Source organism: Gekko japonicus, unplaced genomic scaffold (genome assembly GCF_001447785.1).
Source record: "Gekko japonicus isolate JY-2015 unplaced genomic scaffold, Gekko_japonicus_V1.1 scaffold611, whole genome shotgun sequence".
NCBI classification, from domain to species: domain Eukaryota; kingdom Metazoa; phylum Chordata; class Lepidosauria; order Squamata; family Gekkonidae; genus Gekko; species Gekko japonicus.
The window spans coordinates 17,043-29,207 of NW_015163622.1; the positions used below are offsets into that span (position 1 = coordinate 17,043).

The window sequence follows — 12,165 nt, forward strand, 5'->3', positions numbered from 1 at the left end:
ACTGTGTCCTTATACCTTGCTGAGTTGGCCCCCCTATGACAGCCAAAGTTATGTGGCAGTCAGGGCTTCAGAGCATGGTGGGGGCTGCTGGTGAGTGGGAGATGGTAAACTGATCAATGAGGGGGAAATGAAGGTAGGCTGATGCTTGGCTGGGAAGTAGATAGTGTTGCCAACTCCAGGTGGGAAAATCCTGGAGATTTTAGAGATGGAGCCTGGAGAGGGTGAAGTAGTGGTGGGGAGATGGAAAGCTGATCAATGAGGGGGAAATGAAGGTAGGCTGATGCTTGGCTGGGAAGTAGATAGTGTTGCCAACTCCAGGTGGTAAAATCCTGGAGATTTTAGAGATGGAGCCTGGAGAGGGTGAAGTTTGAGGAGGAGTGGGGCCTTAGACAGGTACAATGCCATAGACTCTGCCCTCCAACCCAGCCATTCTGTAATGGGGAACCACTGTTGCCAATCTCCAGGTGGAGGCTGGAGAACACAGAATTACAACTGTTCTCCAGATGGCATTGAGCCATTCCCCTGGACTCTGTATCCTTATACCCTGCTGAGGTTGCCATGGCAAATTGATTCTGAGTGCCCACGGCCTTGGCACTCTCCCAGAGCCTCTTTCTAGTGCTCATTGTATTTATTTCCACAATGGGCCTTATTCTTAGTAAATACATACAGTTAATTAAATAATACAAATAAATAACATTGTCTTATATATTTGTAAATAAAAGGTATTTTGTAGGATATGCTATGTCTTAATTTGCTCTCCTAAAGGAAACTGCTTTTGTTCAGAATATGTTGAGCTTTCTATTGTTTAGGAAACAAGAGCATGCAAACAATACTCTTCCATACTACACCTTATTTATGGAATGTTAGCCTTATGCAATATGTCTTTCCTTACCATTTCAAACATCTGCTGTCCTTTTCAAGGATTTTGCTCAATGTGCAAAAAATCAATTTCTCTGTAATTATCCTGCCAAATGAATACTGTGGATTGTAATGGTTGTTGCCTTAAATAACATTTTATAGGTTTTTTACAAGCTCATTTTCGGGTATTTCACTGAACAGCTCTTGATGCTGACTCCTATTTCCCCCAAGGAAATGTTGGATAGAGTTGCTGCCAACATGGTTTTCACCATGGCTCTACAGTTTTTTAGCTTGGCCAAATAACTGGGAGGGGGGGGGGAATCAATTCCGTTAGTATCATGCTCCAGAGAAACTTTTCTTTTGTGTTTTATAGAAGTTACCAACTGAGTTTACAGTGAATAAACTCTAAAGGGAAAGCTTGTGGGTTATTTTCCAGGATAAATATTTCCTTTCTGTTTTGCCCTGTTCAATATAGTGGAGTAAAAAAAGTTTTATTGCACAACATCTCTTTGATTTTTCCGAAGTGCAGGATTTTATAGATGTCTGAAGGTAATTTCAGGAGGGAAGCTGTGTTGGTCTGCACTCTGCAGTAGACCTATATTAGAATCCAGTAGCACCTTAGAGACCTTCTGGTCTCTAAAATGCTACTCGACTTGAATATAAATGTCTGAATTTATTGTCATGAAAGCTATGATTTGTTTGGGAGTAAATCCCACTAAAACCAGGTCCTTCTTGTATAGTTCTTCTGTGTATTCTTGCCATCTCTTCCTAAAAGCAGACCAGGAGAGCAGATTCCCTCCTGATTGTGATTCCTCTCCCCTGCTAGGGTTTGTGGGTGTTAGGAGGATTCACGACTCTGAGCCACCCTGTCTCTCAGTTCATGTTGAGCAGAGGGCTTAGCTAGTGAATTACTTGGCTGAGGACCCACATTTTGCTTCTGAACTCCTCTCCCCTGTTGGGGTTTCGGGTGTTAGGTGGACTCAGGGCTGTGAGCCACCCCGTCTCTCAGCTCACACTGAATAAAGGGAGTTATTGGTGCCTTGGCTGAGGACCCACATTTTATACACTCTCACTCCTCCTGATTATGAACCTCTCCATGCCATAAGGGTAAAAGTGGGTGCAAAGGGTGCTCGTCATGGAGGGAAGACATCTTCCACCCCACTGTACCACAGGCCCCCATCCATGGGCACTAAATCCATTCTGGCCCCCCACTGGAGATCGCCCCTAGCAGGGCATCGCCAGGTGTCTTGGAGACTCCTTCCCCATATCTGTTCCTGGTGCTTTTGCACAGAGGCAAAAGAGTTGTTAGCACTGCCCAGAGACCAGCAACACTCTCTGGAGAGGACAATTCTAGCAGTGATTCAGAGGGGGGGGGACATCCTCTTCTTCCACACAACCAGTGGTCATTTCATAGAAAAAGAGGTGCAGGAGCTCATCAGCATAACATTAGCATAACTTATTTGCATATGCCACACCCCCTGACATCACTGGAAGTGTGTTAGAAGGCAACACCCACCGCTCAGGCTCCACTGGACTGTTTTCGATTGCTAGTTATTTGTGTGTGTGTGGGGGGGAACATAGCAGATCTGTCCTCGCAGAGGAGGGAGAGTTTGTGCCTGAATAAAACTTGGTCTTAAAGGTGCCACTGGACTGTTTTGGGACAGGGGGCTCTGCAACTTACGTGGCTGCTTCTTGCTCTGACTGAGGGCTGCTGGGAGAAGGGGGTGGGGCTTGTTGCATGTGCCCGCCCCCTGGGCTCTTTACTGCCGGAGCTCTGCTCCTGTGCGCTCCTGCAGGAAATGACGCCTGCACACAACTCCCTGTTGCTGCTCCTGCCTTGAGTAGACCTCTCCATGGCCTCTCCCAGCCCAGAGCCAGAAAACAGCTATTCCTCCCAGCTTCTCCAATCCTGGGGCCCTATTTCCAGCCCACACCCTCCCTAGTTACCCCATGTGGCAGAATGCCAGGTGTGCCATGCCCATTTTTGAAGGGGTGCAAACCCCCCAACACAGAGGGGGAGCAGGAGAAGAAGTGGAGGGGGAGCAGGAGGCCCCTCCAAGAAAGGCTCCCTGCACTCAGGTTGCGGTGGCTGGGACATCTAGGCAGGCCACCCTTGTCTACTGTCTACTGCACAAGAGGCAGGGGAGGGGGACGAGCCTGAACATTAGCTCATCCTGGACTTACCCACCCACTGGAACTTCACCTATGCCATGATTACATGATTGATGGAGCAGAAGAACACAGTGCAAGTTTTCATCTCCATGACCAATGACTGGCAGACCCTCTCCCAAATGGTGTGTTTCCTCAAGCCCTTCCAGGACAATGCGCTCTATGTCCATACAGCCAGCCTGGGGCAAGTCATCCTCCTGATTCAAGGGATTTACTGGGTGCTGGTCTCCGCACTGGAGCTGGGCCCTAAGATATGGCTGTTCTCCCATGGATCAAGGCCCTGGCACAGACGTTGCAGGTGGGCATCACTACCAGGTTGCATCCTCTCTTCAATAAAGCGGGGTACAAGCTGGCCTGTATCTATGAGCCCCAGATAAAAGGCAGCATTTCTCTCCAGAATGCACAGCTCGTGTAATGGAAGTGTGAACTATGCAAAGAAGTGCTGAGGCTACAGGCCAGCAGACATGGCCAGAGGGAGCAGTTGGTGGAAGAGGCTGAGGGGAGGAGGAGGAGCCGCAACCCAGCACCTCTTCCTCAAGGAGCCCAACCAGGGTGAAGCCTCGCTATTGTTGTCAGTGGTGAACTGGGAGGTCAACAGTGATGGGGCTGCCAGGCATGTGATGGCAGAGAATTTGGAAGAGGTGATGTGAGAGAGTACCTTGTCGAGTCCCCTGCGTTCACCTCCACTGATCCCCTGGAGTACTGGTCATGCAAGGCTGTCATCTGGCATGACCTCTGTTGAGTGGCCATGAGTCTCTTTTCCTGCCCTCCCACCAGTGTGCAGAGTGAGGGGGTGTTCTCCCACCTGGGAGACATTCTCAGCCCACATCGCTCCCACCTGGACCTGGCCAGGGTGGATGAGTTGGCCTACCTTCTGGGCTACCCCTTCCTGCTGGGCTACCCCTCTCTAGATATCTTAGGGTAAGATCCAGGTCTCCTGTTGGCCTCCTGCCTGTCCCCCCATTCCTCCTCCTCTCTGGATGATCCAGCATGTGGTCTGTGGGTTGTGCCCTTGGTGCTTGGGTGGGAGGATGGCTGCCTCTGCTGGGTGGGAGGTAGGCTCCATCACCCAACATCTACCTCATAACACAACACCTACCTCAGCAAATATTTGCCTCAACAAATATCTGTCTGTATAAGCAAGACCCCATTTGACTCTCCCTTTCCATTGCATTTGTACAATTCACAACAGGTGGTCTCTTATCTGTACAAAGTGTTCTGCTAATGGTGAATAACCAGAAATTTCACCTAGGGTTGGGTTGTGACCACAGGATCTATGTGTTTGAACCTGAGGGAGCCTGGGAGCATTGTGGGCACACCTCGCTGGGTTCCAGTGCTTCTCAGGGGTGCCTGCCAAGCTGTCCTGGGGTTACTTTGGGGGTCCCCTGTTGGAACTCTGGGGATGTGTGTTTCTGTCATTCTGTCATTGTGCTTGTTGTTATTGTTGTTCAGTCGCACAGTCGAGTCCGACTCTTCGCGACCCCATGGACCAGATCACGCCAGGCCTTCCGGTCTTCCGCTGTCCTCTGAAGTTTGCTCAGCTTCATGTTCGTTGCATCTATGACACTGTCTAACCATCTCATCCTTTGCCGTCCCCGTCTTCTTTGACCTTCAATCTTTCCCAGCATCAGGGTCTTCTCCACTGAGTGCTCCCTTCTCATTTGGTGGCCAAAGTATTTGAGCTTCAGTTTCATTATCTGGCCTTCCAGGGAACAGTCAGGGTTGATTTCTTTTAGGATTGACTGATTTGATCGTCTTGCAGTCCAAGGGACTCTCTTCTCCAGCACCATAGTTCAAAAGAATCTATTCTTCAGCGTTCGGCCTTCCTTATAGTCCAACTCTCGCAGCCATACATGACTACTGGGAATACCATTGCTTTGACCATGCGGACTTTTGTTGGCAGGGTGATGTCTCTACTTTTTATCATGCTGTTTTGTGCTACTCATTTAAATTGTATTTGGAAATACTACTGTGTAGTAAAATTGGCTTCAAAGAGATAGAGCTTTAGTTATTGAATGGCACTGAAAAACAAATGTATTCCCTAAAAAATCCCTCTCAAAAAGCCATTTGGCAGTGGTCCTTTGCCCGGCCTGAATGTTTCTCAGACACAAATATAGTAAAATGTAGGTGAAGTACATAAACGTTGCTTCAGAAAACTGATTCAATGGACTTAAGCATTCTTTACTCTGCGATGAACTATTTATTTATAGGTAGAAGGCAGCATTTGATACACTGAACGATCTGGCACAAAGTCCTTGACTAGGATCCATAAGCTATTACAAGAGAATCTGCTTCTTATATACCTAATTCCTGCTTATTTGTTGAGCTGTTGTATTATATTGCTTCTCACACAGTGGCTGCTGTGTATTAACTAACTGGCAAAATTCACAGAACATACTGTTTCTTTTCCTTTCAATTCAGGTTAAGAATTTACTGGATATGAGCGTGTTGGCCTTTGTTCCAGCCATTTTCCTTGGAATACTTGGGGGCCTTTTAGGAGCTCTCTTTGTTTTCCTGAATATCAAGATTAATAAACTACGCATGTGGTTCTTCAGCACAATTCCAAAAACATCCCTCAGAAAAACAGCCAAGCTGTTAGAATCTGTGCTGATTCTTGTAAGTATTTAATGATATTTTCTTTAATGTTCCAAAGTCATACTTTTTCTGGTTTCAGTAAGAATGAAATCCTGGGCCTGAAAAAGAAAGGATGAGCAGACTAGCAATCAATGCTATATTGGGAGTAGAAAAGTAGTATTTAGAAATAAAGAGAACCTCATGCAAGGTACACAGGGATGTGAGGTGAATGGGATTCTTCATGTGTGTCCACTCACTATAGAGAACACATCCATGGCTGCTTCTCCACCAAGGATTTCCCCACATTTCAGACACCCAGCTGGTTTTTCTATCTCCATTCTTCTCCATGACATAATCCTTTGTTTGTACCCAAACCACTAGCAGCCTGTTCTTTCCACTCAAAAAAAAAATCTGCTTTATTTCAAACCTGTAAAATGGCACTCAACACACACACACACACACACACACACACACACACACACACACACAATTTTCTGGATGGGACACTATCCCCAAGGACAGTTTCTTGTGTCTGAAGAGGAAAGAGATTAATTGCAGAACTTCCCTGCTCCATCTTGGAATCTAATACTTAGCTGAATTTGAATTCCTATCTTTATATGTGGACAGTATCGAAGTTATGACAGTCAAATATGCTTGCCTACAGCACAGATGAAGGGGCATCTTGCTGGGATTCCTCCAGAATTTATTTGTGGTTGCTCCTGGTCCACTGTTGACTCGTTAGTATCAGTCTTTTATCATTCCAGACAGTCTGTTGCAAGGAAGAAATTTCTTGTGAAATGGTTGTTACAACAGTCAAACAAGCAAAGAAAAAAAAAAAGGGGGGGGGAATGAAACTCAACCCAAAATATACTGAAGATAATACGAAGGTCAAGCTGCAACCTGATATCCTTGGGTCCCGGCTACCGGCATCCCCACAACACCCCCAGGGGCCTTGGACCATCCCTGAGCCTAGACTATGCTGCACCCCCCTCCCCACACTTACCAAGCAAGGAGGAGGTGGACGAGCCCGCGGCCCCGGTACGGCTGCAGAGCAGCCAGCTGGAGGCAAAGGAGGAGGATCGTTAACCACGTGTGCCAAATCCTTCAGAGGGCTAGAGGACTGAGAACTCAAGAGGCACAAGAAGAGGAGGCCAAGGGTGAGAGAACCCCCTCCCTTCTCAAAAGTGGTAGCCTGATGCCTTAGGAGACTAGAGAGGGTGGAGGGGGAGCGAGACATCGAGGGCACTGTCCAGCTGACACCTGACAGTAGTGTACACAATAGTAAAATTAAAAACATAGGCTGCATTAAGAGTCAGAACAAGCTTTACATAAACTGTAATAATTTCCCAAACACAGTTGATGGACATTTCAAATGACCAACGCCAAGACCATACAGATTTTGGCCTCAGGGACCTTCCTCAGTGATAAAACAAACAAACAAACCCACACATCCAGAAAATACTATATATCAATTCTGACCAGATGTTGTTATCTCATATATTGTGTGGTATGATGCAAGCTTATACAGCAGGCCATGGATCCCGTCACATGGTAACTGCACTCACACAAAGAGTCTTCACAGATGTCATATTCTGGTGTAAAGTTTTCAATATTTCTGGATGTCTGTGTCGTCAACCAGTAATTGAACAGGACTCTTAATAAAGCCTGATATTCAAACCCTATGTTTCTAGTTTTACTATTGTGTACACTACATAATAAATATTTATCTTGTTAAAATATTCAGCCATTTCTGGTAGCCATAAATTAAGATTGTTTCAGAGTGGCTTTTGTAAAGCATGTACGGTTGATGTGGCAAAAAAAATTATTTGCTGTTTTAAATTCTTAAACATTTTCTTGGTGTATGGCTTATGGGATGCTAAATCTGAATAAATAAGGAATAAATAAGAAAAGAGAATTCTCTTTTCATTTGCTGATGGCTGTAAGGGGCCAGTCCCTCGCAACAATTAGAAGAAAATTGCCTGCCTTTTAACAGAGGAGAGGGAATCTTTGGAGGCTCTGCTTTTTAAAAAAGCTGTTAAAGGTGTTGCTTTAACGGAGCTCCGGAAGAGAACCTCTAGGGGGCGGGGCGGTCACGTGGTGAAGCCCCGCCCCCTTCTTTACCCCGCCCTCTGCTTCGATCCTCATTCCGTTTGGGAATGAGGATGAAGCAGGAGGGTAAGTAGCCGGGCCTTCTGACACACTTCCGGTGATGTCAGGGGGTGTGGCCTTCTGTCACTTCCGGTGATGTCAGGGGGCGTGGCATATGCAAATAAGTTATGCTAATGAGTTATGCTAATAAGCCCCGGCAGCTCTTTTTCTACAACAAGACCCCTGGTCCTATCTGTGTTACTTGTGTTCATTTTTTTTAAAGAAGAGAATCATCCACACTTCAGCCTGCCTTTGGGGGGGTGTCATTGTAAGTGTTTGTAAATATGTGGAGTTTTTGTTTTTTAGAAAGGTTTTTAAAAAGGTATTGCATTATATCTATGTAGCACTGCATTACCCATGCACTTCAACATAAAAAGTAAAATAAAATATGGTGAGTGAAAAATCCTGAGGGTCACATGAGAACACAGTGGGGGCTTCAATGCACATTAGGTGTGGAAAGGAAACCACCATTATAAATGGAGAGAAAATGATTGCCCTGGGCTGTCTGAAATCTCTGTTGCAAGGGCAGTTTCACACAGAACTGCATCGCCAAAGAGACCACCATGGAAAATCACTTATGTACATCAGTTCTTTAAGACTATTACAGAAATGGTAAAAAACAACAACACCAAAACAATATCCTAGCTCTGTGCTGGGTGGCTGCCTTTGGTTTTTTTGATCTCTCGTGATTGGAATGCACCTGTCTGAAACACTGACCATAATGAATGTAAAATGTCAGATTAGCTGATCCAGATTTAGTAAACATGAACATTTTTGTGAGCATGTACATGTGTTATCTTTGAGGGGTGAATATGCTCATTTTAGACTGACCTTATGTCACTATTTCTACCTTGTGTACTTCTATACAAATGTATAGGTTTTGACCATTACTGCAACTGTCTACGTGCCCTATTTCTTTCATTGTACACCAGTCAAGATCCTGCCAACGTTTGATTTGACCAGTAAACCAGAAAAGTAAGTAATGAAAGAAATGCAAGAACTTTTATATTTTGTAGGTGTCACTGGCTTGATAATGCTTCCACAGTTTGAGAGTAGATCCTTGTCTGAAAATTCTATGGAGTTCCATAAAATGCAAAAGCAATAATAAATAAATAAAATGCAAAAAAAAAATGCTGGGGCACAGGACATGAAATATGTACATGCCTCAGATGTATACTTCATACTCAAGAAACACAAGAGTGGATTTATGTTGTACAAGCTTTTCAAAAGGATGTTAACAAAATTATGGAATCGTGAAATTGTAATGCTGGCAGGGAATCCCTCCTCTCTTCCCCATGCTATTAATTGCCAAGTGATGAGGCTAGAGTCATCAAATGAGGGACAGGATCTTTTGCTGCTATCTTTTAGAAGGACTGTCACATAAGGAACTAAAAAAAAGCTGAGGTATCTTCTGGGTAGAGAAGTGGAATCTAACTACTGAGTATAGAATAGAAACAAAAAATCCACTATATATCTGCATTACTAATTCCTCCTCCTACATGACATTTGACTCCAGTCTTAAGGGCATAAAGATAAATAAGTTTTTCAATGAAGCACCAATTCTAGAAGAATTCAGTAGTATTTTGTAGAAGGGTTGTATGTTCATGAATTAATATTGTTTCTTTCCTTTTGGATTTTAAAGCATAAGCCAGGTCAAATGGCAAATTTCAGAATATAATTGTCCACCAGCAGCATTACAGATCGGGCCAGAATTAGTGAAAAATTCAAATCAAACCTTTAATGAAGGTATGTACAAAAACATTTAACTAGAACGGGAAGAAAGTACATCTGTGTAATTGTTTTTCTCCTTTCAGGTCAGGATCTGAACAAAGCATCTAATTCTGAAAAGGACTACATAGGCATTTCTGTGGACTTTAGCAAGACAGAGTCAACTTTTCTGAGCTTTTCCAGTTGATCAGATGACTCCCAACTGTTTGCTATTGTTCAGTTATCTACAGATGACAATTGTACTTCAGTATAAGATTTTGTCAGTAGGACATGCCAAGCTGGGTGAATAGACAAGAGGGTGGTTAATGATCATGAGAAATTCCTGTATTTGAAGTTGACTCTTATTTTTACACCATCAGTATGTACAGTGCTTTACAGAGTTTCATAAACATAGATTGGTCCTTGCCCTCAAGGAGCTTAAAGTCAAAAATAAATAATGGTAAAGAAGAGACAACAGCAGAAAGACATGTGTGCAACAGGTTGACCTGCCCACTAGGTGGCCCTAAACAATTGCCTAAGAGATTATTGGTGGAGGGGCACAAACTCGTCCTGTTGTCACCATGTCCATGCCTGGCTGCTCACACAGCATTGGGGTCTGACCAGAAAGAACCTGCTGCTCCAGGTTTTGAAGGGGAGAGTCCCCTGAATGTGGGGGTGTATGATATATGGTTGTCCAGACCTTATTTTGGGGTTCGGAGCTTTCCAACTCTCCTCAGTGTTTCAGATTGATTAATGAATAAATAATGAATAAAGAATGAATAAGGAACTGGGAATAAGGAACCAATTTCAGCCTCCTCTGCTCCAGTGGGTTCCCTCCAGGGAGCTTGATCCTTCTCTCCCTCTGTTGGGGTGCGGCCCTTTTTCTTCCACTGTGTGTCACTGTCTCCTCTGACTGTGGAGGGAGGTTGATGAGGCAGGTGATGTCTTCCAGTGAGGAGGGTGGGAACCATTGTGCCCTACCCTGCCACAGAAAGGACAGGAGGGCCTGTGGCATTTTTCTGATGCTGTGGGGGGGCAAGGAGGGTGGGCACCGTCTTCCTACCTCCTTGCAGACTGGCAGGGGTGAGGAGGGTGGATTCTCACCTCCCTGAAGCACCAAGTGGGGGGTGGCTTGGACTCCCTAGCTTAAAAGGTAAAGGTTCCCTTGCTTGAAAGCCAGTCGAGTCTGACTCTAGGGTTGCGGTACTCATCTCCATTTCAAAGCCGAAGAGCCAGCGCTGTCCGAAGATGTTTCCGTGGTCATGTGGCCGGCATGACTAAACACCAAGGCGCATGGAATGCTGTTACCTTCCCACCGAAGTGGTACCTATTTATCTACTTGCAGTTTCTTGCTTTTGAACTGCTAGGTTGGCAGGAGCTGGAACTAGATACGGGAGCTCATTCTGTCATGCGGCAATTCGGGTCTCAAACTGCTGAACTACTGACTTTCCACAGCCTGCAGTTCAGCATCTTAACCACTTGAGCCACCCCAGCTCCCTAGCTTAGGGTGCCTAAAATCCTTGAGCCAGAACTCATGTGGAAGCAAATGCAGTTACTGGAACTCAAACCTGGCTAAGTTGCAAATGATTATTAAGATCAATGGCTGTGGCAAAAGATGGGTTTTGTGGCATGCTTCATGAGTGTGTCCCTGGTACCTGTACTGTTAATTACTAATGCACCCAGAAGCCTGTTTGGTTCCCAATTAAGCAGAAAAAGTAGATAAAAGAGTTAAAATATGAGGATTCTTTTTTTTTTTTAGTTTAACATTATGAACTGTTATTTCCATTTGTTGCTCTTCTGTCTCATTTAAAGCTGCTGCTCTCTTGGGTGAGAATGGCATGCGAGGAATCATGTACCTGTTCAGACGTGGGACCCACGAGGAATTTGGTTATGCCTCTCTTCTTACTGCTCTGGTATTTTATTTCCTGTTATCCTGCTTGACAGCAGGATCTGCTGTTGCCAGTGGTTTGGTTATACCTATGCTGTAAGTATTGTCTGCAACACTCTAGGGCACGATTATCTCTGCTGAAAATCAAAGTGTGGTGACAGCAGTTCAGTATGTTCCATTTAGGCCTATACTTAAAAATCAGCTTAAAGTAAAAAAAAGAAGAAGCCATTTTTACACACAATGGTGGCACAGGCTGCCAGTTATAGCATCCACAACATGGATTTTGCTTTGATGCAGGCCCGTAGCCCGGATTTCTTAATTCAGGGGGCCTTTAAATAAGTCAGGGGGCATTGATAAAATAAAATAAACTCACACTCGCAGGCATCGCAAGGGTTATTTCCCCTATTGTGGAGGGTGGGTGGAAGTGGAAGTCAGTCTAACCCTAACCCATCCTCCTCTCCTTTCTCCGGCAACCGCATTGGCTGTGTGGAGTGCAGGAAACTACGGCGAAAGTGGCGGGCTCCTGTTCGGTTCTTTATTTCTTTCTTCTTGGCTGACTCTGTGCTTCTACAGTGACATTGCCACGGTCACACCCCCACCCACTGCCCTGCAGGGGGGCTTTCTGCTGCAACACTTCTCAGTGGCAGCCCGCCCAGGGAGACAAGCCAAAGGAGGAGAGGTGGCAAGCAGATGGGACCGAGATGGCTGCTCTGCTGCTGCTGGTGGCTTGTGTGTGCCCTGCGTCGGTGCAACCGGGCTGAGCTGAGAAGGCGGGAGCTGAAGGGAAAACCCGGGAGGGGAAGCTGAGGGAGTGCTGTGTT

At 45.4% G+C, this 12,165-nt stretch overlaps 1 protein-coding gene across 1 annotated transcript in view; it reads left to right on the plus strand.

The window, feature by feature from the left end:
- Positions 1-12,165, plus strand: part of LOC107107198 (chloride channel protein C-like) — a gene marked incomplete at its 5' end in the record, with an annotated part of 86,874 nt that overhangs the window by 8,436 nt on the left and 66,273 nt on the right. Inside the window, 4 exons of the mRNA XM_015407457.1 lie at positions 5,449-5,643; positions 8,627-8,724; positions 9,392-9,495; positions 11,269-11,440. Of these exons, the coding sequence (XP_015262943.1) occupies positions 5,449-5,643; positions 8,627-8,724; positions 9,392-9,495; positions 11,269-11,440 (569 nt within the window). The remainder of the gene's footprint in view (positions 1-5,448; positions 5,644-8,626; positions 8,725-9,391; positions 9,496-11,268; positions 11,441-12,165) is intronic.